Source organism: Battus philenor, unplaced genomic scaffold (genome assembly GCF_028537555.1).
Source record: "Battus philenor isolate CCGP_79_NKW_IND1 unplaced genomic scaffold, ilBatPhil1.0.hap1 SCAF_5, whole genome shotgun sequence".
In the NCBI taxonomy this organism is placed as follows: Eukaryota; Metazoa; Arthropoda; class Insecta; order Lepidoptera; family Papilionidae; genus Battus; species Battus philenor.
This window is the reverse complement of record NW_027181715.1, coordinates 8,602,611-8,630,420: the sequence shown is the minus strand read 5'-3', so window position 1 is coordinate 8,630,420 and position 27,810 is coordinate 8,602,611. Positions and strand designations below refer to the sequence as shown.

Here is a 27,810-nt window from a genome sequence, read left to right as displayed (position 1 = left end):
TAAAAATTGATTTCATAGATTATTTATAAGCTCTCTGTAGCCATTATAACGATAAAATCTAAAAATTTCATACCACATTAAATGCAGTAAATGTAAATTTAGTATATAAGAGTAAAACTCCTATGCGATAATAAAATATATTAAATCTTTGTGCTAACTTACAATAAATTCATTTATAATAAACTATATACTATCTATATCTTAAGAAAACCAATTACAATTTCTAAGCGTGCTTGGCACGCTGGGTTGGTCTGTGTATACTAGATAGCTTTAACAAGTATATTTATCCTCTTGATGGAATTTATTACCTAATATATTATATCAGATAATTAAAATTGATTGCATCACCCTATACATAAAGTACATAATTATCAAAATTTCGATGTCAATGTCAATCAAACTTACAATAAGCATGTGTATTGTCATGAGGCACATACCAGGTCAACTCTAAAAGGTATTGTTACAGCCTCTAGCTAACTATTACAGTTCCAAAAGAAAAGTATTATCCAGAGAAAATGTTTATTTAACTGCAATATACACTTCATATAGGCAATTCCAGATTTTTTTTTAAAGAAAACTCGTTTCTAAAAAATCCAAGTAAAATGAAGACGTTAATAATAATAATAATTCATTTTACAACTATCACAATAATATGGTGCATTTTATTGACTCTGGTATTAGGGAGTGTGCGATCCATATTTTATTTTAAACTACGTTACACACGTATGAATACATGTTAACCTTCACTGAAGGCAAAAATATTATATTGTACTCCGAAGATATATCCAAACATTTTGGTATATGGCTGTACAAATTAAAAAACTACGCGTCAAGTAATTGGTTGACTAGAGGTCAACGTATGGAGTGCCGTCCATTTTATCAAGATCTGCCAACAAGTCGGATGAGGTTAATGGTGCTAATATGTCTTCACGGAGCATGTCCAGTGGCGACGAGAGACCCTGATCATTATCTACAATATTTTGAATTTGTGTCGATCCACAAATTTCCACAGAGTTGCCATTAATTAGAAAATCTCTGTTGCTGTAACTAAAAACACTTCTTTCTTCAGCAAGTTGCGGTGTCGATGGTACAGACTTGGAGGATATACCGTTGGGACCATTAGAATAATTATCTGCTGAAAACAACTCCCGAGAACGCCGAGAATCGATTTGTAAATTGGGAACCGTACGTTTGTACGGCAGCGGTGTACTCGGTACCGAACGCGACGTATAGTATTTACTCTTATCCGGGACTAAATCAGATAAATCTAATTCAATACTATTAGTTCTTTTTAAAAATTCCTCGACGTTGTCGGTAGACGCAGCATCGTTACCAAACGCATTAAATTGACTCGTTCTATCGAGTAGTTCACTACTTGTGGGGATAAAGGAGTTTAATTGGTCATCGGTTAATATTTGTTGTTCGGGCATCGTATCACAACCATTGCTTAAAGTGTCATTGGAGCTCAAAAGACTCGGCGTTGCACCGGTATTAAGTACGTCATTACTACTATCTATTGCATCATAAATTTTATCTAATGTTTCTGAATTTAGGCCCGCCCTAGATATATCACAGGTGTCAGCAAGCGAGCCAAAGTCACTAAATTCATTCGGTACTGGTGTCGGAGGTACTGATCCAACAGGAGTAGTGTTAAAGCTTAACACACCGATATTATTCATTCCAGGTTTGAGAGGTACAGACTGAGATCTGTATGAAGTATCCAGACTCAAACCATAACTTACTGGTTCTTGGAAGAATTGACTTACTTCTCTCGATAAAGGATCGGCGGATAAAGGTTGAGCTAAATCTCCGTTCACATTTTCTCGAAATAGTGAGTTAGGGACAAAATTTAAGCACACGTTGCTAGTGCCATTTGACATAAAGGAAGTATTTTGTAGCATTTGATTTTTATATTGAGTAATTATATTTGGCGATGGAGGCGCTGACATCGGCTGACAATATTTAACATTAGAACCCGGAACCGATGTTTTAGTCACAAACTTTTGCTCGTTGGGGACCGCAAATTGCTTATTACATGAATCAGACATCCCAAGTGATAGAGGATTTCGCCTTTTCCTTCCATTAAGTTTAGGAGTCGGCCTAGAACACAGGCGAGACCTAGGTACTGGTGTATTTCTGGGACTTACAAAAGGACTCGCAGCTGTACTGTGTGAAATTGGAGAGGTTTGCAGGGACCCTCCCATGATCACTGATTTGTTAATTTTTGATGGACTATGCCCTCTGTCACCAAATCCTAAAGGTGATTTACAATGAAAATTACCAGGTGAATGACATGCGTCTGATATCGGTACAAATTCGTATTGCTGAGTTCTCGTTGTAGGGCTCTGCGGTTCGTGACAATTGCCGTTATAAAGATGAGTTCCATCAATTTGACCAACTAACGTATTTGGAGTACCCGTTTCTAGTGCCACAGAAGCACTGTTATTAGAATTTGAACAATGTTTGTTATTACTATTGATTTCAACCGGATTTGGCATAGCTGAACCATTCAGCATATCTGTTACATTAGTTCCAGCAATCGGTTTAAAAGCTCCTTCGTTAACATTTGATTTATCTAACGTTTCTTGCGTCGAATCTACTGGCAAATGGATATCTTGGTTTGTCGTAACGTTCTGTGAGCCATTTTGACTTTTCAAATTCTTTGCTAATAGTTCTCGCAATTGTGATATTTTTTCACTTTTTCCTTGGCTATGTTCGTCTTGCGGGTCTTGGCTTGTTTCTGAAAACGGTGCTGCATTGACATTCGAATTGGTCTGCATCGAAGCATCGTGGTCGGTATCGCGGTGGTTAAAATATTGCAATAATTCTTCCTCGTGCTCCTGACTATTACCTTCATTAAGATAATCGTCGAGATCGTGTTTATCTATATTACATATACTAATTACCCTCTCTCTGTTTAAAATTTCTGAATGTTTTTCTTCGCATATCATACCAGTTTTAATATCCACTAAGCCGCAACATGAGTCTGGCGAGGTGTTTTGTTCTGGTAAATCAGTTTTACTGGGGGAAGGCGCCTTCGTTCGATAGTATAATTTACGTAATTTGGGGCGTTCGCACTTAGGCGTCAGAGCTTTCACCGGCTGTGTCGGACTCGCCGCCTCCTGTTCCTCCCGAGCCAGCGCCGCGGCGGTGCTTTTGGACCGGCTCGTTAAGTTTTTTGGATCCTCTAAAAAACCAACCTCGGAAAGAGAAGATGTATCGGTAATAACAGAAGTCGATGATGAAGCAGTTTCAGTAGTAGACAATGCTTGTCTGGCTGCAGCCAACTTGCCACCCATAATTTCAGCGGCTCTCATCTTTTTCGGCAAATACTCTGATCTCGGAAATTCTTCAGTGACATGGTGTGTTTGACGCGTATCGGTTTGGGAAGAACGAGGAGAGCTAGCCTGTGTTTCACTCTGGTAAGTTTCAAGTATAAGCTTTTTACCGGGAAGTGGAAGTCGAGACGGTGGCGGTTCTGGAGGTCTACGCCGTTGCAGTTCGGTGCGTTCAGTAGATAAATCAAGAGAAGCGTTACTGCTTAGATTGATGGGTAAATTGTGGGTCGTATCGGTAGGTAATGTTAGATCAGGCGAAGGGTAAGGTGGTTCAAAGACGTAAGGGTCTGCTCGATATTCGTGTACCGATATAGAATGAGGTGTTGGCGTCATGTGCGGCGGATGAGCGCGAGGTGGGGCACCGTAAGGTGGAAATGGTGGCCGTACATCGTAAACTGGTAAATAAGGTTGTTGATACCCATAGCTGGCTTCTGAAATTATTTCGCTTTCGTGTTTTACAGAAGCGTGCTGACTTACATATGAAGTTGACGGGGGGGACTCTCCGGTTACCTCTTGGCTTTTGTTTTTTTTTGGTCGCCCGGGTGTTCCTTGTGTCTAGAAAAGGAATATTCATTATGAGTTATTTATATGTAGATATTATCATAAAAATTTTACAATAAAAATATAAGTTAAATATCATACTAACTTGTAACTTTCGTTTCAATTGTTTTATCAGTTGTCGCCCAGAGCCATCATCTGGAGGTCCTATAATGCAAAGTGTATGTTGTTAACAGTTTGTTTTTGAAATGCAGTGATAATTCAGTTAAAAAAGATTAAAGACGAAAGTTCAAACAAGAAATGGGCACGAGAATAAAAACAAATTAAAAGGATTTTGAATCCTAATGAATTACACAAATTCTACTCTCAGAGAAATATATAAAAAATACATTTTTAAATACTGGCAAGAAAAAAAATACGAAGTATTACTTCTATATTGGTCTTTAGCATTGACGACATTATACGAATAATTTCTTAGAATAGTTTCAAATAACAATAAATATTTTCATACCGCGACTTAATGGTGGAGGAGAACTACTGGCCGGCCCAATCGGTGCTCTTTGAGTTGCTCCCACTGACATCAAATGCCGCGACAGCTCTCCTATACTTCCAAATTTCAAACCTGAAAGTTTCATACAATTTTTAATCAGTAACGTTTCCGATGTTGACAATATATAAATTCTTTTCGCATCTAGATTTTTATGGGAGTTTCTACACAAAGCTCTCATTGTTCCGTCATTTAGTATTACGAACTCTCTATTTCACAAATAAATAAAATTAAACAGCAGCTTGTAACCGCGGGAGTCAAAACGAGACTGCAAACATATCATCTTAATTTTATAAAGACATCGTTTTTTACATTTTGCGACCCCGGCGTTCTATGGATCTCGTTAAATATTTTCCATTATTCAAAATAGTTTTTATTATCGTTAATAATAAGTAAATGTGGGTGTGATCCATGTCACTACTTATGATCTTACCAATTTTATTTTCAGCCCAGTCACAAACAATTCTTTCGCTTTCCCTGTGAGTGGCTGTTGGTTCCTGTTAAACATTAAGCATATAATTAAACATCCAATTATTAGGCAAGTCAAATAAAAGCAGATAAAAAAGTTTTTAATACTTTGGATGATTCTCCCAAGTCTGGCAACTGTGGTACTTCCAGCTTGATCTTTTTACGAAGACCAGCATAGCAGTACCTGTAATGTAAATTAAATAGATAATTGGAGATTACGACAATACCCTCCTGATAGGCGGAAAAGAAACCATGAAAGAATTCCTCAGTTATTGCAAAAGAATTATACAATATGCAATAGAAAAAAATAAAAGTTAGGCATCAACAAACAAAAACAAAAAAGATATGTAAAAATAAATAATATTATACTGTGATAAAGATAAAGATAAAAATGTGATACAACAAAACTAGAAATTAAGAAAATGTAAAATGAAAAGAGGATGAAAGAATGGTAAAACAGAGCAAAAGGGAAAGAAAGCAGAATTGTGGTATAAAAGAACAGAATGTAAGATTATGTGAAGAATGAAAGAGAAGAGAATGAAAATAAAATAATTAAGTGAATAAATTAAATGCTAATAAAGTCCGCAATAGCGGGGGTCATAAAAAAAAAAAAAGATAATTGAAGATTTCAATCCTCCTGAACCCTCATGATCATACTGACAAAATCAAAACAAACCCATATTAGGTCAAATTAATTTCTAAATAAAAGCTTTTGTTTTAATTTTGTTAATGTCATAATTTTATTATTTATAAAACTGTACATTACAAATATGTCGTACTTTTGACTTTTTTATGAACAGTCTCTAAATATTTATGCAAATGAAAATTGTAATAGTTGTTAATGCGTCGCCAAATGGCACAATACCTGGAACATAATTCTTGTTCGACATTACTACAGTGCTACAAAACGTCTTAGGAAGGCACAGCAAGGCGGGGCCGAGGGAAAGTGGTTAAGAATGCAAAGTGATGGCATGGAGCTGCTAATACTCCACCCCGTCTCGCCGTGGGAAAGTGGCCAAGAATGCAAAGTGATGGCATGGAACTGCTAACACTCCACCCCGTCTCGCCGAGAGAAAGTGGCCAAGAATGCAAAATGATGGCATGGAGCTGCTAATACTCCACCCCGTCTCGCCGAGGGAAAGTGGCCAAGAATGCAAAGTGATGGTATGGAACTGCTAATACTCCACCCCATCTTACCGCGAGCGTACGTAAGGCGCGTAATAGCGGTTTCGATAGCACTACAATTTAATAAAAATTTGGATTTGATGAAACATAGAAACAGTTCAAGTGTCAAGAGTGTAGAAGTGTTAATATAGATTTTTGTACTAAAACATTTTGTGTAGTGCTGCACTATAGACCTATTTTATAACAATTTTAAAATAATAAATTAAAACAGACAACAAACCTCGAGTTACCGCGTGTTCCTAAACGACGGGGACGTACGCTTGGATAAACTTGCTTCATAACTTTACCAAAATCAGCTGTCGATAAAGGCTTCATGTTACTACTCATACAATGTGCTCTGGAAGAAAATAGATACAACAGAAATGTACATAATACTTAAGTTATACACAGCAAAATTAGAAAATTCGTCAGCTTAGTAATTACAAGATTTCAAATTTGTAAATAGTGATGAAACACTATTTATTATATTTTAAGAACCCATTATTCATTAAGAATTGCCTTTGATATCGTATATAGATGACCGAAATTAAAATTAGAAGGCTAGGATGGAGTAACAAAACTATTATAATGAAAATGTATAAAACTATAATGAAGATTGTTTAAAAGAAATTGCATTCTGTGAAAAGACAGTTTCTTTGCAGAATGCAATTTCTTTGTACTGCATATTTTTTGTGTAACTGTGTAACATATATCTTTAATTATTTCTTAGAGAATAGAAGTATGTTCAAAAAAAGAGTAAATAAATATTATATAAGCTAACATAATCCTGCCCAAACCTAATTTATTCATTATATATAGATTTTTTCAATAACAGACAACCTAAAACACACAAATATTTAGCAACATAAATATTATAAGGAAAGTTATCAATATTCATTTAAAATTATTCTTAGTCTCATGGTCCAGGCCATTTTAGATAATTTAGTTATATGATTGAAATTAGGAGTTACAGTAGAATATGCTACAACACCCTAGGTAGAAATAGTTTTAAATACAATATGAATACTTTGATCAAGTTAAGGTTATTAACACCTTTCTTTCAATTAAATCCTAGGATGTGAATGGGCCAGTGAGATTGGTATCTATTTGTGTGAGTGAGACAACAAACTGCACCTGGTTATGGACAGATGGATTTCACAAATATTTCTCTTTGTCAATTTTTCTATTAGCATTGAATTGAATCCACTTCCATAATTTCTTAGCTAAAATTACTATAACATGTAACAAATATGTAACAAATATCCAATTTCTTTCATAAGACAAAGTATAAAATACATTACTAATAATGGCTAGACATTAAATTTGTCATCTATTTTTTAAGCTAACATTTTATTATATAAATGGCTTTATAATATATTAAAACAACTTACATATATTCATCATAAACATCTTGCTTTGGTAGGGAAACATCAGGATCGACTTCTAAATGTGTCTGTATCCATGTTACAGTTTGTTGAAGTTCAGCTCTGAAAATAAGTGTACATTTATTTAATAATCCCAACAAAGTTGACCAATAACTATTATTGTTATGTGAATATGTTAAATTTCATACCGTGATCCTAATGGATTAACTGGTTGCTTCAAAGGATCATGCATAGGTATGCCCGTAGGCAAACGAAGATACAATAAAAGTTTTTCAGGACCACTTAAAGTCTCTACTGCTTCTAACAATTGTGTCACCCTTTGCCGGCCCTCTTGGCTGTAAAATATTAAATTATGATAAGATACATGATCATTAGATTAATTTATCATTGGCAATTATAGTGTATAAAACAGTTTAACAGTGACAAAAATTTGTAAATAATTTCACAATAAACTGATATTATTAACAAAATGTAAAATAATTCATATAAGAATCAGTATTCTATTACATACACTGAAACCAATTAATATTAGATTAAGCAGTTTAAGATAAAGATTTTAAATCCCATTATCAATATCTTTATATTTTTAATTTCAGTATTGTTCCTTGGTAATTTAATTTATTTGATTCTTATATAAATCAATGAATTATTTATATTAAAAAGGTAAGAACTAGAATAATATTATATATGTAATTTCCATAAGAGAACTCACAGTAACAAAATATTTGTGAAACTGATGTAAAAGAATACACAAGTTTTAATTACCACAAGTAAACATTGCATTGTTATGTATTATCATTGAGTTGTTATATATTTACCACCTATTTATGGGGGTGATATATGTAATATTTGGGGATGGATTATTTAATATGCATGGAAATAAACCTGAATTATTGTTCAGCACCATATAATGTTAATTAAAGAAACTATCTCAATATCATAACAATATTAATTTCCTTCAAATGTGTACAAAGTTTTTAATTTTTTTATTCTTATACCTGAATTAGGTTTAGGAATAAGGCAAAATTTAATTTCATGACTATTTATTGTAGAGCAGAGAAACCCTTGGCTTCATAAATTTGTATGCAGTACCTGAGAGTATTCTCCACGATATGTTGCATTGAAGTTATTTTACTCGTGTCCATCTTAGACTGTTTACTGGCTCCAGGACTAATGTCAGTTCCTGATACAGTCGATGGCTCTGGAGAACTGATTGGAACAACGACACTCTCTTTATCGTAAGACGCAGTTTGCCTATGTTTTGGATGATTGACATTTTCCCGATGAAGTTTCGCGTCATCCACTAATTCTCTTTCTGTTTTAACATTTTTTGTATTATTGTCAGTGGCCCAAGGTTGAAATGGAGTCGTATTGTCCATTCTAGCCCACACAAATTTTAAAAATTGTATTAATCGATTTCATATTGAAATTATTTTAACATAATTTATTATGCGTTACAAAACTCCATTTTCTTGACAATTGACATTTGATCAGCTGTGAGGTGAGGTAGAGTAAAGGGGGGAAACTAGAAACGATGTAGAGACGGGTATATTTGCCACAGAAACAGGTACAATGTTCACCATAATTATTTATAAAAATATTTAGTGGCGCAAACTATTTTCAAATACAATTTTTTTTTTAAATTTCATTCTTAAATTTCGGTGTACACTTCTCGCTAAAAGAAGATTGTTCGCATTTTTCCTAAATATAGAAGTTGCGAATATTTGTAAAAAATTATTTTTACGGCAGTATGAATTATACATTTTTGCCACCACGTGTACTTACATCTTATGGATTAGGTAAACGTAAACCATCTAAGATATTAGATAAGAGATATTTTTTTTACTCTACACCTTTAAATTCTCTTAACTACTCTGTGGTATCATGTATTCGTTAACAGTTATAAGGGTAGAGACGGGTTTATTTACAAAATAGTTTTTATCAACAAGAAAGTGATGTTATTTTATTAAAAACATATAACATATACGTTCTTGCACGGTCTGCAAGAAAACAATACAATTGCTGTAAGATCTTTGTGTCAAATCTAACATCTAAGTACAGACATTACAGATTTCTTCGAAAACAATATACAGTAATATTAACATGAAAATGACGAATGCGAGTTAACGCTGAAAAATACTAATTTAGGTTTAGTTTACGATTACAAATATAAAAGGTATATATAAGTGAATTAAACTATGTCTTGAGAATTTTCAAAATTTTTGTAACTGTCTTATTTTTCAGGGAAATGGCTGATGATATTGACATCGACGAACACGATGTTTTGGACAATCCTAACATCAAAAGTATTTTTCCAGATTTGACAATCGTAAAAAAGGAAATTTTGAGAGAATATCCTGATGGTTAGTTTATTTCTTATTTATGTACATGAATGAAATAGGGCTCGACGAAATCATTTTCTCTTGGTATTAAACCTTAATAGTCTTTTTGTATTTGTTACCGATCAGGAAGAATTTCTTACAAACAGTTCTATATTGATATCTTTTTTAATTCTTGTCCCCAATAGTTAGTATTGTTTGATTTTGTTTTTGTAATATTTTGTTATGTCCTCAGCAACCATTTATGTCATCAAACAACCTATAATTTGGTTTTAAAAATAATATAAAGGAAAAATATGATCATCTATTATTGCTATATTCCCAGTTGACTTTATATAGTCAATAAGAATTGTTAATGTATAGTAAAAACATCTACTTGATTAATTTTATAGCTCCATTATACAATTAACCTGTATTTTATATATTTATGTATAAATTTGTCTGAAATAGTCTTTTTATTTAAATGGTGTAATTATTAACTCACAAAGTTTTTCTGTGCATTAAAAATAAAAAAATCATTTAAAGAAATTTTTTTTTGCACAAACTATTATGAGTTCTGATTATTTATTTTAATAGTTGTTTTTAATAAATTTACTTATTGTTGTCATAAGTAATTTTATAGGTAACTTACATCCCTTAATAATTAAATTTATAAGGTCTCAAATACTTATATATTTTTATCATATTGATTTACATATTAAAATTTCCAAGTTGGCAAAGTAACTTCTAGTTAGTGCATTATTGTCAATTGCTGATTTGCATAACAAATGGGTCCAACATAAATGTAAAATACAAATTATTCAGTTTTTTTCTACACCATGGTCGATTATAATCTCTGTTATGTTAATATGACTAATGCCAGTAGCCTAGAAAATTTATGTATTAGGCAATTAATTTTGTTTCAGTGTTAAGGAATATTTGTTAAAAGCTGATGAAAAGTCCACTTATAAAAAAAATTATTGGATTAGATTGAGACAAAACCACAAAATTGTTAATAATATTTATTCCCTTTAATTACGAATTATAAACAATTTCTACTGCTTAAAAATATGTGCTAGTTGTGTTAAATTTTTGTAAATTTGGGTTATTTTCTTATTTTATTAATGAAAAGTGTTTTTTTTTTCAGAATCTTTGTTGTTAAATAATGTTAACAAACAAGAAAGACAAAATTTTTGTGATTATTCAAACAGTTCTGCCATAACTCTGCATTCAAACAGTGATAAAATGCTAATAAAATATGAAAATTTAGATAATACCAAAAATTTCATTAAGCCACATGATAGAAAAAATAATGTATATGGTAGAAAAAATGTCTCACCTCCCTTAAAGAACAAAATAATACTGGGATCAAAAATTAACTTTGACCCAAAGGAGGATTGTGATTCTATTGAAAAACTGTATAATGCAAGAATTATTTTAATAAACTTGAGACCATATTTAAGTACTTGTAACAAATACTGTGATATTTGCTCAACACTCTTTTCAAACGAAAATTGTTATGCAACACATAAAAAGTTGTTGCATAGTGTGTCTACTGATAAAAAATCTGATTTAAATATCAAATCAAAATGTAGTGAAATCCAAGTTACAAAGACTATTAAACTAACATGCAGTGTTTGTGAGAAAACTTTTGCCTCACTTTCAGGATTATATAAACATAAGAGAAATATCCACTTTTTAAGAAATAGAGTTAATAAGAAATGCAAAGTAAACACGATAAAAAATAATGGGATCAAAAATTCTCTCAGAAATTATGAAAATGTGACTCAGAATTATTCAAAATCATGCTTTCATTGTAATCTATTATTTCCCAACATGCAATTACTTATTGAACATCTATATGAATCCCTTCAGACAAAAAATGATGAAAAGATTATTAATAAAGAGAATAAGACAGTAAATCAAATATTTCATACTGAGTCAAAAATTCTTAAAAAGGAAACAAAAATTGACACTACCCAAAATAAAAACAATAAGTCCTTTAATTCTGAGTTAACAATGTTAGTATACAGATGTCCAATTTGTTCTTATTATTTTAGAGACCGTAAATTCGGTTCTAACCATTTACTGAAGAAACATAAACTATTGAGAAATACTCCATTAAAAGGGATTCCCTATGATCCAAAGTGCAACTTTTGTCCATCTGAATTTACAAAAATTACATCTTATAATTCACATATTCATAAAGTGCACAGCAAGTTACTGTTTTATACAGTAACAAAAACACTTACAAAATTATCAACCAAAGATAAGGAAAGACAAAAGTTAAATAAAAATTGCAAAACATCTTTGCAAACAAACTCTGATCAAAACAACCCATCTTTAATTTCATTAGCTGGAAGGAGCAGTGTTAAAGGCATTTTAAAATCTGCTCTGTTCAGGTGTAATAGGTGTGATATTCATTTTTTAAATTCTCAGCTTGCGTCTGATCATTCAAGTCATATGGAAATTTTAATCAATTGGAAATGTTTACTATGTAATCGAATTTTCAAAAAGAATGATGAATTATTTCATAAACAACAACATTTTCTAACAAAGGGTTTCACTGTTTATGGCATATCTGAGTCTATACAGGTCATTTTATACAATTGTCCCAAATGTACTGTACATTTTGAAGAAGATATGTTTATGGAGCATTTTTCAGTCTGTGGAACCAATCCACACAATCATATTATGTGTAAAATATGTAATATTCTAATTGATACCAAATTGATAATTACTCATAAAGACCATCATAGAAGAAATATTATCACGCCATCATCATTTATCACTGTACAAACAGAAGTAATTTATAAGCAAAATATTATGGACAAGAAAAAAGAGATCAAAAGTTCCAAGGGTTACTTTAATAAAACTACAACAAGTAATAAAATATGGGATAATAAATGGCTCAAGATATACTATTGCAATACTTGTAAATGTTTTGTAAATAATGGTCGAAATTTTCTGATGCATAAAAATGGTGAATGCACTAATGTACTTCCAGCAACATGTATATTATGTGGCCTTATAATATCACAGACTGGTATTTCTTCACATGGAAGGATACATCAAGGAAAACCAAGTTTGACATTACAAGACTTCAAATTTTATGACTTGAAGAGTAGGCAGCTAATTCACCCTCCGTTACCAGAATTCCCTCATTGCAATACCTGCGAAGTATATTTTGCAAATATGATTTCGAAGTTAAGACATAAGTGCGGCGTTGGTGAATATAAAACATGCTTAAAATGCAATACGAAGTTTTCGGAACAGGGGTATAAACTACACATGAACTATCATAATTACAGGTTGAAAAATAAAAATATTCAACTTAAGCAAATTCAAATTGTACCTATGGCTGTAATGGAGTAGGTTTCAGATACAAAACCAAATTTGCTAATATAATTTAAATCAATATATATATATATATATATATATATATATAGATATACATACATAAAAAAGAAAATGCAATTAAAAGGCGGGTTATTCAACAGGGTAATCATGATTTGATAATGTATAAGTACCAATGTTCTATTAATCCACTTTCTCAGTTTAATCAACATTGAACTTGCCTAACATTAATAACATATAACTGGTTTATTTTAAATAATATATAATCCAACACAATTATCCTCTGTAATAGAAAATATAGTTTTTAATTAATTTCTTGATTTTAAGCAACAGTACTGTTATTAAATTAATTATATGGATTATTTGTATTCTATTAAGAGGTTTAAAAATATATTTCAGGCTTCTACCGAAGAATTTGAATTGCATTTTTCTAAACATGCAGAAATTAATAGTATTGATTTGAAAAATATAAGAGTAATTTTATTTTTATTATATTTATTCTGTAAATGTAAATAGTGCTATATAACGGACGTTTATAGTATCATAAATCCTAAACATTGTTTTTTGATAATCTTTAAATGATAAATTTTGAAGATTTTGTATTGTGATTTTACTAAAGAAAAAAATTATTTCTTACAATATTGTGTTTATATCTTCGTTGTAATCTCGGAAAGTAATTAGTTGCTTTAAAAAGTTGTATTAAAAGGTTTTGATACTAAATACGTAGAAGACAGTGCAACAAATAATGTTTCTTACAACTACGGTGATTTGAAAGCAATTAGATTTAAGAGAAAGATAAAATGCGAATACCCATCTGACTTTCATTTTATATTTTTTCTCTGTTTCACATCAAAATGTGTGCCAAAATAAATAGGATATACCAGCTAGAGTTTGGTTGAAGTTTTTAAAGTCAAATTATTCTTTTGTATAAACGAATTTGAATCATCAAAAATTGGACAAAGTTGCAAACTTTTTTATGGATGAAGCCCATAAAATATTTTTTGAAAATACATTGTAATTATTTTAATATGTATTTTAATTTATAAAAAGAAACATTAAATAATCCCTTAGTCATGATCATAAATGAAATATGAAGCTTTTAAATTGGCATAATTCGCTTCTTAATGTAACAATTATATAGTAGCGGTAAAACATGATTAAATATTTGCCTGCTGTAGCGTTCGTTGTTTCAGAGAATGATTATTATTATTGAAATTAGATAATTAATGAAAATTAAATGTGCTTAATCCTTTGCTTGTTTTAATGTTTGAGCGAAATCAAGAAAAGGGAAAGGAGGAACTAGATTTCAGTTCTTAATATAGTTTTCTTAATTTAGCACTGATGCCAATTTGTTTTTTTTTTTTAAAGGCTGTATACATTTAAATCCTTTGCTTTTTTTGTTTACGAAGAATTGGTTTTAGAGCTAATTGTCTTTGAGTTTAGGAATTTGACGTTGACATAACTATGAAATTTTATAGAAATATTTGAAGTGAACATCAGCAAGTTTTATTTATTTTTTTGAAAATGACTAGAACTTAAATATAGAAGAATATAGAAAAGGAAATTGAATAATGATATTTTACGAACGTTTTTGTCTGTGGCTAGGCCATATAAAATTATCTCGCGTTATAGTAATGGTTTCTGTTATTCTTTTCGTGGTGCCTCTTTTTACTCATTACTATTTATCGAAGGTAAAAAACTTTATCGTAAACTATATTTAATTTACTAATCATATCTCTAGCTTGAGAAGGTTGATCGGCCAAACTTTTTATTACTAAGAGGAGTTCATCATTGGCTTATTGTAATCGTTCAGCTTTACTTGTCTTTAAAATTAACATTTATAATATACACCCTTTTATTTTGTCATGTTGCTGAAGATTGTCGAAGCCAAGATTACTGCTGATTTAAATTTTTAACCCTTTAACCCTATCAAACATTATGGTCATTTAAAATTGCTACATAGTAGTCAATGATGGTTCAACTTTAGTTCATAAATTTCTTGTATATGAGCTCTAAGTTAATCTAAAGTCAAGTTAATAGGCCATATGGAGCTAAGCATATACATATACCATACATTGATTGACAGCAAATGAGCTATGCATTCATTCCCACCTTTAAATATTCTACCCCTGTAACCAATCACCTGTATAACAAATGACATTGAAATTTTGGGGTTTACCTTTAAAGCCTAGAGAATTAAAACTGTGCAAGAGAATAATTATTATAGTTAAAACTATTTTACTATTGATGATCTGTACCACTTACTGGATTTATGATTTTAATGAACTTCTTGTTTTTAATTATATTAATTTATTTGTATAATGCCTATTTGTTACCTGCACCATCCGGGGTTGACTGATAGAGAATATCTATACAGTATTAAGTCTGCCAATATTCAATATGCAGAAAGAATGATTAATAAATAAATTTAAAAAATAAGTAAAGAATAAAGTATTTAGAAATAGCAAAATTGTGTTTTAGTATGAAACAGCAACTGTTAACTTGGGAAGTAATTCACTGAGAAATACTCTGGAGGCTCTTGGGGATGTTTCTGCAATTAATTTAGTTGATCTAAAGCTGAGGATAGAAGAAATGTTGAGAATTAAGGTAAGTGACAATTCTTAATTGAAAAAGTAAAATATTAATACTCTTAATTAAAATATCATAGTATAAAAGAAAAGCCAAGTCCTTGTAAACATATATAATGTTTTTTGTTACAAATTATTCAACAAACATTCTACACTTTTTATAAACATAGGTGACATAATAGGAAACTAACCTCGTGAGTTACCTCTGGCCCATAATTTTGGGGTATACATTATCTAGCATAGCTTACCCACATCTGCTACAGAGAACAAAATGATACTTTGGATCATGTATTATATAATACATACAAGTACAAGTAATTTCATCATCTAACGGGAAGGTACCTTGTATCTGTGATATGACCTATGGACAAGAAAAGTTTCTTATGGCCAGCATAGATAATGGTGACAAGTTGATGATATTACGTAAATAATGATTTATCTTTTCCAAATATCGGTATTTGATTAAATGAGCATTGTTTAATAGTAATAAGTATTTTTATTATAAATATACTATAAAAACATTTAAATACAACATATGATCATCTAAGTTGTGATGCAGTAGTGATGCCTACCAAAGGAGCCTCTCAAAAGAACTCTTTAGCACTAGTTATTTTTATGGGCATAAAAAATTACTAATGTTTCTAAAAGGATTTAAGTTATATAGGTCATGTTCCGAGTTATAGCTATTACTGTACAAAGGTATTTCTCTACACATATTATAATTATACAATGATTATCATCACAGGCATCAGTATCTACCGAACTTCGAGAATTAGAAGAGAAGCGTGGTAGGCTTCAACGAGAGGCCGCTGCAGCCAGTGCAAAGGCTGACAATGTTAAAGCTGAATATGCAAGAGCTACAGCTGAATTGCAGCGGTTAAGGGTGTCAGCTGATCAAGCACGAATAGCGCAGCTGGAAGCAATTCGTCGAGATACTCCTGAACTTTTTCCCCCTGCGCAAATTCTTCCATCCAGTCCACCGTCTGTCCTTCCCCCTATAAATCCCGCATCAGAAATTCACTGTCGTATGCATTCCTGTTTTGATCACTCTCGATGCTCATTGACTTCTGGATTCCCTATTTATTTTTACGACCCTGATATATATGCTCCTGTGGCGGGTGCGGAAGTGGACGGCTTCCTCAAGACTACGTTACGTCAGACACTTAGTTATAATGCGCACCTTACACAAAATCCAAATGAAGCGTGTTTATACCTAGTTCTCGTCGGAGAATCGTTTCCTCTAGAAAAATCTGCCTTGTAAGTATTTTTTTTTGAATAATTGTTTCATATTATGCACGGTCCCAAAAATTAACGTTTGGCCGAAATCGAGTGATCGGGCATCTTTGCGGGGGATACTTATGCCCTGCAGGAGTGCGTCTATCGGCTGTCATGATCATAATGCCGTGTTTAAAAATGATCGATAAAAGTCTGATTTATAATAGTAATAATTTGGAGTTCATGGTTTCTAAAAAGTTCTGCTATTTTTCAAAACCCGGCCCTGGCGTTATAAACTTTTGTCTGTCGTTTACAGAATAGTATCTCCCGGAAATGTGAAGATGAAATAAATTTACAAACGTAAAGTTTTGTAGTCATAATTATATAGAAATATCATACTCTCATATCACATAGTTATGCTTACACAATCTTAATGATTTAAAAATGTACATATATTTTTTGGGTAATAGTTTTTTGTTTCCCTTCATTTCCTTTCGATTTCGGCTTGACGTCGGCTTATGGGACAACCTTTATGTTAGTATTTGTAATTTCTTCAATTGTTTGCAGACCTACTGTGCAGCCTTTGAAATTGATGTTGAATGAAACTGCAATCAAAAGCCTACCGTACTGGGGAGGAGACGGTCGTAATCATGTATTACTTAATTTGGCAAGACGCGAGTTGTCAGTGGGTTCGGGTGATGCTTTCTCTGGGGCCTCGATTGGAAGGGCTATGATAGCACAGTCTACGTTTACGTTGCAGCAGTTTCGATTAGGATTTGATTTGGTCACTCCTCCCGCTCTTGGCCCGCCGGGAGGAGACGTATGGGCAGATTGTGCACCTATGGCGCCAGCCAGGCGGAAATATCTCCTCAGGTATTTTGTTTGCTTTTCTTTACAAATGGGTATTGGAGTTTTTGTGTACATTCATAAACGATATTTAGTTTTCAGGGTTCACAATCATTGACCACGTCTACGAGTAAAGATAATGATACGTTTTTAATAGATTCTCTCAAAAATATGTCTAGTGTCACTCCTGCAACTGATTTATTCTTCCTGCAGTTCGATTGTGACCCGCCTGTTGAGAAGCGTTCTCTTATTTCTATCGGCGATTGGGCGCTCTGTGGGACTGACCGATCACGGCGATCGCTTTTGAAAGAGTCGACGTTTGTGCTAATATTTGCCCCGTGCGATAATAGCTACGCTACTACTGCTTTGTTACAAGCCAGATTGTATGAAGCATTACGATCAGGAGCTATACCAGTGATTCTCGGCGGAGACAGAAGCCGGTTACCTTACGACGAGGTGCTCGATTGGCGACGTGCCGTGTTATCACTGCCGAAGGCACGTATAACAGAATTGCATTTTCTCCTCCGTGCAATATCGGATTCAGATTTGTTAGCTTTCAGAAGACAGGGAAGAGTTTTATGGGAACGATATTTGAGTTCCGTACAAGTTAGTATGGACTCTCTATTGGCGACAATAAGAACGCGTCTGAATATACCCGCGCAGCCCGCATCCCCGACGCAGGGGGCGCCGGCGTTTAATGAGTCATTCTCACCGCCGAAAATAGAACCTCCTGCAGTGGATACAGAGCCTGAGGAGACTTTGGGTCCTCTTGAAGCTCCTTACCCAAGTCCATCATATCGGCGGAACTATTCCTTGGCACTGTTGCACGGCTATGAGATGTGGAACGAGTGGGGCGAGCCATTCGCCCTATACCCGCAGCTGCCGTGGGACCCTCCGGTCACATCGGAGGCAAGATTCATGGGGTCTGCAGCTGGCTATCGTCCTATAGGCGCCGGGGCTGGTGGTTCTGGTAAAGAATTTAGTGAGGCGCTAGGCGGAGATCGGCCACGAGAGCAGTTCACTATCGTCATACTGACATATGAGCGGGAAACAGTTCTAGCGGCGGCTCTTGCAAGGCTTCGCGGGTTACCATACTTAAATAAGGTTAGTTGAGTTTAATTTATACTGATAATTAATATTCACATTGTCCTTTCATCGGCTAGACGACACTCGGCTTCTGTCGGTTCGCACCCGGAACTGAGGGTTCGGTTGTTTCGAATAGAGTATTACGGGGAGCAGTAGCCCGCTTACGGCACGACCGGTGTGTACTGATCATTGGTGTGAGATTCGTAGTGCCTTTGTGGTTAATTCCAGAAGTCGGACATGTCTGTTTGCTTTATTTGGTGTGTTCTCGGGCGTTCCGCGTCGCGCGGAGTAAGTGGTCATCGGCACTTGTCTTATGAACGAGCGATCGTTAGCGGTAGATTGCTGGTTGGCAACCGGCAAGTTACTGCAGCTCTTGTACTTGCCTACTCAGCAATAGGTAGCTAGATAATACTTACTGCAGCCGTGTATAGTTTAGGCTAAATCCCGTAGTGGGAATCGGGATATATATGAGAGCCAGCTTATTTGGCGTCCCGAGTAAGGATTGAATGGGTAGTGCATTCTTGTTGACGTATAGGAAGTGAGTGACTCTTATAACTCTATCAACCTGCTTGGAGAGTCAAGTAGTGCGTTCGTGCACGGGGCACTCGACTTAAAGAATACTGTCACAGACGTTGGTAGCAAGACCTATAGGTGCTTGCTCTTGGGCAGGTGTACTGTCCCCATCGGTATAATCTAACGGTCTGGAACTTTGGGGACAATATAATATACAAATTTAAAAATAGGCAAAGGAAGTGTTCCTGTACTTTCACTGTATGTACTCAATGAAATAAATGCAACCTATTTTCGTTCAAATATTTAAAATGAAATGGTAATATTTATCTAAACTGTAACCCTTATAAATTTTTGCATTGAGGAAGATTACGAAATAAATACCAAATAAATCTCAAACTACATGATACGATTAAATGTACGTATTCGAAATGCTAATTTGTTGCAGTCAGGCGTGCGAATAGCTATCATGCTACAGGTTTACGCCGTGCAGGCGTCTGTACATTTCTTTGGTTTGGAATTATTTATTACAACAGTGTGAGCGGGTAACTAGATTATGAGTATTAATAATTCCACAAGTATTAATGTTTACAAAATTCCTCCGCATTTTGAAATATCAGTAGTACGTTTGAGTTGATACGTTTCATTAGCCATTAGGCCAGCATGGTAAGAAAACAAAACAAGTGAAACATGTACCAACAAACAAATGAAACAAGTATTAATTTTTTTAATTGTCTTTTACAACCTTTGAAAATGTAAGACGTTGATTTAAAAAAATTTAAGACATTAAATGATATAATGTACATTTAAATACGAAAACGTGTTAGTCCCGATTTTCTCTACATACTGCTACTGCCAGGTTTGCAATTGACTCCAACGAGGAGAACCTGGCTAGAAATTATAGTTATTCTTTTAACGCCCTTTTTACCATTTTTTAATCTGTTATAAATCGTATATTTGTCACGTGAAAATCACAATGATACTAATCCCTGTGAAGTTTATCGCTTTAATACATATCTAGTTTATATAAGTCTTAAATTATTTCATTTGTTATAGTTAATAGAATTGTCTAATAGCATAGTAATCCATAGATAAAATATTACATTATATTGTACTAACATATTATATTGATTACCCTTAGGCAAGGAAATTATATTTTGTTGAATACTTGTATAATGAAAACACTGATTTACAACTCAATTTAAAATCAGTTAATTTAATTAAATTAATAACTTTCTTTTGTTACTTATTATATTAACCTTTGTATATCATAATTATATTGAATGTTTTTCAACATACTTCAAATAAGCAGATACACGAGAATTTTTATTTGTTTAATTTTTAAGTGTATACAAATGTCAATTGTAAAAATTTAACTAATCAATGTAGAATAAAACTAGTCTCATAATAAACACACAAACTATTAAAAAAAGACAAAAAAAAATAATCATTCCTTAATTGTTCCCAAATATGTGTGTTAGCGGACTTATTCAAATGGGAATATAGGCCCGTTGCGTAGATATTTTTAAATTTAAAAACGAGCAAAAGACAAATTGTAATCTTGGAACGAGGTGATCACGCGGTTTTTACGTTTTTTTTTGACAGTGGTCTAATAGACCACTTAATTTAGACCAGTTAATTTATATGGCATTGTAATGTCATATAAATTAACACTAATATAATATTATAAATTTAAAATTCTTTTCGGGGCGAGAAATGCGCATGTTACATGGTTGTCACACTGACTTTCTTAAGTCTCTTGCTGTTCTTGCTTCTGTTAATGTTTGAACAGGATTAGATATAACGCTGTAATACTTGCTAGACGTCAAGCGACGGATCCTCCTTTTAATAATGGCGTGTTTTTACAATGGGTAATCTTCTCCAGGTGGTGGTAGTATGGAATGGTGTGACACCTCCAACGCCGACACAGGCATGGCCAGACTGCGGCGCTCCGGTGGCAATGGTGCGTGCTTCGCGGAATTCTCTGAACAACCGTTTCTTACCGTATCATCTCATAGACACCGAGGCTGTGCTCTGTGTTGACGATGATGCCCATCTGAGACATGATGAAATAGTCTTTGCTTTCAGGTAAATTCAATTGGATCACATTTTTTTCGTAATAAAAACAAAGTACGCCGTTAGATTTATCAAACAAATTTAGTGCCTCTTTCTGTAGGTCTCAGTCTCATCAGGAAAACGCCTATGCAAGTTAGTTTTAAAAAAAAATTAAAGCATTATTGAAGTAATTTGTTGAAATATTCTCCTGTCATTTAGAGTATTACATGTCCGTAAAAATAGTTATTTGCGGTTAGCTACTAAAAGTATAATAGTTATTGATTTAAAAAGAGAAAATATGCGTAATGTAAAAGTTAATTTTTAAATTTATTAATTTAATCTTTTTATTAATTAAAGTTTCGTCTTAAATCCAATACAGTAAATTGACTTTATCAAAATGAAATATTATAAAAGTTTACTTTAAATTACACAGATTTTTCTTCAAATCACCGCGCTACAACTGCTACATTATTACATTCTCGCGTAGGGATACTGTATAACAAAATATCAGAGTACGGTAAGAACTTGTGTATATTTATATATTATTTGTGTTCCGTAGGGTGTGGCGTGAACACAGAGACCGAATTGTCGGGTTTCCTGGGCGGTATCATGCATGGGACCTGAATTTCAACAATGGCTTCCTGTACAATTCAAATTACAGGTAATATTTCCTCTAATACCTATTTCGTTGATGTGATAATGTAACACTGAGCGATTATTTATTTCTAATATTTAAACTACATATCACTATTAATTTTAATAACTAAATTAGTATATTGGTGTTATATCCATTTTTCACGAATAATTTTTAAAAAATGTCGTATTCGTAAAAAAATAGTATTCGTAAAAAAAATTTTGGTTGTATATTTTACATGCAAACGTCCTTGTGCACTAAAAGAATTCTGTTTTTAAATTTAGTTATCACAACTATACTTTATTGACAAATAGTTTAATAAATTGAAAGGATGTTAAAATGGAGCTTCAAGAATTTTCTTCCTATGGTGTCTTCTCTTGATGGAAGTTGGATTTCATTAGGACTGTCCTTCCCTTTGTGGCTGCTACTCCCAACTCATCTTGAATTATGTTGTTAGGTTTTTTAACCCGGTCTTAGATGGTACTTCTCATTATTTACTGCAGAAGATTCTATTTCTCGTTACGTCTTACATGTCCAAGCTACTGCAGTTTCAGAATTATGCACCGACCTGTTTGTTTGCTGTCTTGAGTGAGACATAGTACACGCAAAACGCTGCCATAAAGTTTTTTTTGTTGTTGCCGGGTACGAACGCATCGTTGTTCGAAAAGCGTTATGAGGAAGATTTTTGGAGTGTCTTGATCTGTATGAAGTGTGTAATATTGTATGTTCAGCTGTGAGCTCAGCATGGTGTTGACGGGTGCGGCGTTCGTGCACCGCTATTACTTGTGGGCGTACTGGCGAGCGTTGCCTGCAGCCGTGCGAGACTATGTCGACGAGTACATGAACTGCGAGGATATCGCCATGAACTTCTTGGTCGCACACATCACGAGGAAGCCACCCGTTAAAGTAAGAAAACGAGTGATATTAACAATTTGACAGTAATAGCAACAGATCGAGCAGAGGTGTCAGAATAGCTTACCGGATTGCCAAGTTGAACTGGCAGTAGGCGGGCCATAGCGCGCTGCACAGATGCCCGTTAAGACCTTGGAGCGAGGACCACGCACAGACAAGCGCACCTATTAGGTGTACAGACGACTTCATTAAGGTCTTCGAAAGATGGATAATAATTTTTTTCTATTGGAATGCGATAGATGGTGAACAATAATTAATTTTAATATGCAGGAATGTGATTTTTAAAAACGCTTTTTCTCACTATTTTATCATAACGATATTTAAAATTTTTAAAAAATGATTTTTATGGTAGTGTGTATTGTAAATCTATCTCTTTAAAGCTGATACCAATCAGTATACTTATTAATTGAAAGTTTAATCTCGTCTCTTGTCGACCAGTCCTTGCTTTTATGCGTTACATACCTTGAAAGCAAGGCAGTCAAAGGTTTTCGCTGTAGTTTTTGTTAAGAGTGAGGTGTTTCAGGTGACATCGCGGTGGACATTCCGTTGTCCCGGCTGCCCGGTCACGCTGTCAGCAGACGAAACACATTTCCACGAGCGTCATAAATGTATACAGTTCTTTTCCCAGGTGAGATTTTTTTTTCGGTTTTTTGACGGTAGTAATTATTTAATCATTAAGTTATGTACGTATATTGGGTTCGCAGGAAAGTAATTTTTGGTAACAATATGGAACGTTATGTTTTTTACGTTATTCTTTAGTCAATGTTAGATTTTTTTCTTATGTAATATGGAGGGCGTGTAATTTTGTTTATAACTGCCAGTTTACATTCAGTTTTAATATGGAGTGCAAAAAGCAGCATTTTAATTTAAATATAAGTTAACATGAAGGAGGCAAAGCATCATATCATCGAACAGAATAGAAGATGTTTGACTGGTAAGTTCATTTTATGTACGTAAAAAAAATTAGTTTTATATCATACAAACAAACCCGTAATTACTTCTTTGCCAACCAAATATATATGTGGGAGAAATCTCAATGTCAATTTTTATAAAGAGAGCGACGATTTATAAGCACCTACTTATATATGTCTACCCTGAATAATAACTTTGTAACAACCTGCTGTTTACAAAATATGCCTACCTTACTATAATTTGCAACAATTACGCGATTTTAGTATGAGGTCTCGTCGACCAGACCTAAAAACACATTCGTCATGTATATGCACGTTGGGTAAGTCTCCGATTTTGTTGGTAATTTTTTCTTTAAAAGTACGTCGAAAAAAAAGAAATAATCATGAAAATTTGTGCCCAATTGAGACTATTTTAAAATGGTGTAACATCTACAGTTTTCTTTAAATGGCCATTTAACGCGGATCGATTGTTTATAAATTGACATTTCCAAATAGCTACAACTTTTTCTTCATGTAATATCGAACTTAATACCGAAACTTTGTTACGGTTCATACTTAAAACTGTCTTTTCCGTTTTTACTTTTGGAAAGTCTTTAGAAATAATATTTGCTCAGTACTAAATACATGTTGAGTTACTGTTACAATAAAATCTATAAGTGGGCTATAATATATTGATTGCATTTAATTAAATAAATCATTACGAATAATAGATATTTTACGTAAGAAAAACTTTTGTTTTCAGGTTATGGGCTACACACCGCTCCTTTCGACGCAGTTTAGAGCCGATTCTGTTCTCTTCAAGACCCGTATACCTCACGATAAACAGAAATGCTTTAAATTTATTTAAGATTTGCAACTTTTGACTTTGACATCGTTGGATCGATGTTCATTCAAAAAGTTTACACATTTATCAATACGTGGGTAATAAATGTGTGTAGTCATATTCATTAAATTGTAAAGAGAGGTAAATATTGACTTTATATAAATATTTTTATTGTAATTCGAAAATGAAAATTGAGAAAACATGAATAAAAAGGTATATAATCATTATCCTAGGTTCCATATTTAATTGTTCAATGTGACAACTAGTTATTTAGCTCGGAATAGCGCTGTATTGAGATGTGAATCACAAAAGCAGCGTTGGTTTTTAGTGGTCGTTGTACGCAGCGGATGATAAATCTAGATTAGATTTACACAAATTATATTAAAACATAAACGGACTAGAATGTTAAAAAATATTTGTTTTTAGACACGGTGAACAATTGTTCTCTAATGTTTTTGGCGTATTTACCCAAGTGTGCGGCACTTTCGGGTGCCTTTGAATCTTATTGCGAAAAGGGTGTTATCGACGAGTGACAGCCTCAAACGACGTCTTCTCTGGTTGGGGCCCATGAGCCAAGTTACTCCATGGTACTTCTGCCGGAAATACTTAAGAGCTCTACGGCCTCGCAATCCGGTGAAATTGTAGTAAGTAGCGGCCCGAGCCGACGCTTCTCCGGGAGTCCTCGAGCTTCGTTACCTTAAGAGAGGTTTTAGGATAAGCCCTGCCCCCTCGCACCAGCGGAATCTACAAATGCCACTAGGGCAGCGGCGTAAATTAGATGTAAAACTCCAGTGTTGTCAATGTATTCAGGCCAGGCCAAAGAACCATCACAAGTTTAATTTACATAAAAAATATAAACATGATGAAATAAGGCTAAATAAATAAAAAAATACGTTTAGTTATTTTAATCTCCGAAAAAATGAAACGGAATAAAGAGTTACAATTTTTAAAATAATTTTTCCTTAAAAATAGAAATAACTACTAGTTCGATTGGGATTTGATCGTCTTTGTAATATATTATACACAATCTATTGACTTTTTACGTAATTATATGACTAATAATAAATGCTCCAAGAATATAATAAATAATAAAGTTACGATAGAGGACTTTTTGAAAACAAAGAAAAGAACAAAAATGCGCTTGTTTGTAAATGTAAGAAAGCTTATTTAAGATTAATTTTATTACAAACAATATTCACACAATAAATCAAGTAATTTATTTTGATGTTTAATTTTTTTGTTCATTATTTTTTTTATTTATTATTTTTTTTTTAATATCCTGTGTAATTTATTCCACATATTGTTTATGATCTAAATAGTTTTATGGTGCAATTTTTTTCACTTTACGACGGAAGTAGAATCCAGTATTCCACTTTTAGTAATCATTGGCGATCTATGACAGACGTTGTTTTTGGATTCATTGCCGCACGTTATTGCCACCTAAACAATGTCAGGTATTTTTTCGGCACGGGTCACTTCGGCTTAGTCCTACTCCATACACTTTCTATGACTCCCCTCCTAACTATCGCGTAGTAAAAAGACGTTTTCTTTAAAATTCGTTGTCCATTTATGAACAAGGTCGGAGAAAAGGTTCTCTTGGATATCTGTGAGTGTTCTATCTCTATCGGTAGATGTCATAAGGCCATTATACATTTGACGATGATGATGATGGTGGTGATGATGATACATAAATGCTTATAAGAAAAAATATGTTCTAGGCATTTATCCATTCCAGTACACAGCAAAAGCAAGTTCATTGTTTCACTATACTTTAAGCCGATTTAATTGTACTTAATACCTGTAAGATAAAGCGTGAGAAATATTTTAAAACAATTTTTTAAATATTAACTTTGCTCTAATTAAAGTATACCCGATCCGGTTTCAATCGGTCAAAATATTTTTTTGCTATGTAGTGTGAATTTAATATTTTTGGTTTTCAAAATTATTACAACTGTATTATAAACTTAATGATGGAATTTAATTAATGTCTTAAGAGTTATTAAGTCTCTTTGAAATCGGTATAGGAATACCCTTGTCTTCTCGAATAAATATGCTTAGATTATTTTTAATTATTGTCTTTTTTATTATATTTTAAATTATTCACTCATATACTACAGATAAAAAATAAACAATAAATTTAGAATATGGCAATCGTAGTTTATCTGTGTGCAGGTTTCATACAACTTATAACTTTGCAATGGAATGTTTCAGAAAAAGCATTTTGAAATTAGATATTGAAAGTTTTATGTTCTTGTGACAATATTGAACATTTATGTAATACAAATATTTACTTGTCCTGACCACCTGTACCTTAGAGTTAACAAATGAGGACTTGGCGACGATGAAGCTTTATTTATTCATATAGATAATAAGTTATAATCTATGAGTGTACATAGCTTAAGATGGACGTCAAACTTTTTTTTCAACCAAACTTTTATCAACCAAAACTGTCGAAAAGTTTAGTGTTTTTTTGTTGAATCAATGTTTATTATTTTTGAGAATGAATTAATTGAACAGTTTTTAGAACTTTTATATATCAAACTTAAATATCAATTGTTATTATTAATATTATTACCAATCTAAATCGAATCAGAAAATGTTGAAATAGGTTGCCGATTGTTATACTATATTCATTTCAGTAGGTACCTCTTTTGAGTCTATACAAATAAAAGTTTCCAATTTAAAATGTGTTTTATTTTTTCTTCAAATATTACTTGTTACAAGAGTTATATTTTTTCATTGACATAAAAGTTTTCTCAGAGTGAGAAGAGCCTCAGTCTCTATGCGGCGATTATAATCAATTTTGCTTTAAACAGCAAATCGCTGTTTCCGGAGTAATATGGCCAGAATGAATTATTTTTTTTGAGATATTGAAAGAAACTCTTTTGTGATAATTAAAAATTGTTTCCAAAAGTGAAGTAAGACGTTATGTTTAAATGTTTTAAGATTCAAAGTTTAAAATAAAATAATGTTGATGCAATTTAATCGTATTATTTTCCCCTTTCCCCTGTGACAAATACGTCTAAAGATCACAACCAAGGTATATGACCTAATCAACGAAATGATTAGGTAAGAGCGAAGTCTCTACAACTTGCTGAAGGATTTAGATCTGCCAAGATCATCAGTTAATTTTTGGAACAGGCCTAAGCAGCTAA

General features: G+C 33.0%; 3 protein-coding genes across 4 annotated transcripts; 2 read left to right on the top strand and 1 right to left on the bottom strand.

Moving 5' to 3' along the window:
- Positions 1 to 581: 581 nt before the first annotated feature.
- Positions 582 to 8,867, bottom strand: LOC137929473 (uncharacterized). The gene is made up of 9 exons (XM_068772439.1): positions 8,493 to 8,867; positions 7,589 to 7,735; positions 7,407 to 7,502; positions 6,257 to 6,373; positions 4,960 to 5,035; positions 4,817 to 4,880; positions 4,348 to 4,458; positions 3,985 to 4,043; positions 582 to 3,893 (listed from the first exon to the last, which is right to left on the bottom strand). The coding sequence occupies exons 1-9, from the start codon at positions 8,777 to 8,779 to the stop codon at positions 846 to 848; spliced, it is 4,005 nt and encodes a 1,334-aa protein (XP_068628540.1). The 5' UTR covers positions 8,780 to 8,867; the 3' UTR covers positions 582 to 845.
- Positions 8,868 to 9,319: 452 nt separating this feature from the next.
- LOC137929608 (zinc finger protein Xfin-like) lies at positions 9,320 to 13,407 on the top strand. 2 transcript variants are annotated; one of them, XM_068772637.1, is made up of 3 exons: positions 9,320 to 9,424; positions 9,645 to 9,763; positions 10,866 to 13,407. In XM_068772637.1, exons 2-3 carry the CDS (start codon positions 9,649 to 9,651, stop codon positions 13,091 to 13,093), a joined length of 2,343 nt encoding a protein of 780 aa, XP_068628738.1. In that variant the 5' UTR covers positions 9,320 to 9,424; positions 9,645 to 9,648; the 3' UTR covers positions 13,094 to 13,407. The 2 variants fall into 2 exon arrangements, with proteins under 2 accessions (XP_068628738.1, XP_068628737.1); XM_068772636.1 differs by lacking the exon at positions 9,320 to 9,424 and adding an exon at positions 9,441 to 9,576.
- A 1,171-nt stretch (positions 13,408 to 14,578) lies between these two features.
- Positions 14,579 to 25,451, top strand: botv (exostosin like glycosyltransferase 3). Its single transcript, XM_068772221.1, has 10 exons — positions 14,579 to 14,766; positions 15,557 to 15,682; positions 16,409 to 16,920; positions 17,446 to 17,751; positions 17,820 to 18,828; positions 21,206 to 21,408; positions 21,935 to 22,036; positions 22,741 to 22,915; positions 23,445 to 23,549; positions 24,575 to 25,451. Exons 1-10 carry the CDS (start codon positions 14,647 to 14,649, stop codon positions 24,677 to 24,679), a joined length of 2,763 nt encoding a protein of 920 aa, XP_068628322.1. The 5' UTR covers positions 14,579 to 14,646; the 3' UTR covers positions 24,680 to 25,451.
- The last annotated feature ends 2,359 nt before the right edge of the window (positions 25,452 to 27,810 follow it).

Excerpts from the sequence above, each read along its gene's own strand:
- botv (XM_068772221.1), top strand. The coding sequence starts at position 14,647 with ATGATATTTTACGAACGTTTTTGTCTGTGGCTAGGCCATATAAAATTA. Across the intron at positions 18,829-21,205 it reads GGTTACCATACTTAAATAAG|GTGGTGGTAGTATGGAATGG; the intron begins GTTAGTTGAGTT and ends AATCTTCTCCAG. Across the intron at positions 22,916-23,444 it reads CGAGGAAGCCACCCGTTAAA|GTGACATCGCGGTGGACATT; the intron begins GTAAGAAAACGA and ends GAGGTGTTTCAG.
- LOC137929473 (XM_068772439.1), bottom strand. The coding sequence starts at position 8,779 with ATGGACAATACGACTCCATTTCAACCTTGGGCCACTGACAATAATACA. Across the intron at positions 4,459-4,816 it reads CTGGGCTGAAAATAAAATTG|GTTTGAAATTTGGAAGTATA; the intron begins GTAAGATCATAA and ends TGAAACTTTCAG. Across the intron at positions 3,894-3,984 it reads AATTGAAACGAAAGTTACAA|ACACAAGGAACACCCGGGCG; the intron begins GTTAGTATGATA and ends TTCCTTTTCTAG.
- LOC137929608 (XM_068772637.1), top strand. The coding sequence starts at position 9,649 with ATGGCTGATGATATTGACATCGACGAACACGATGTTTTGGACAATCCT. Across the intron at positions 9,764-10,865 it reads TTTGAGAGAATATCCTGATG|AATCTTTGTTGTTAAATAAT; the intron begins GTTAGTTTATTT and ends TTTTTTTTTCAG.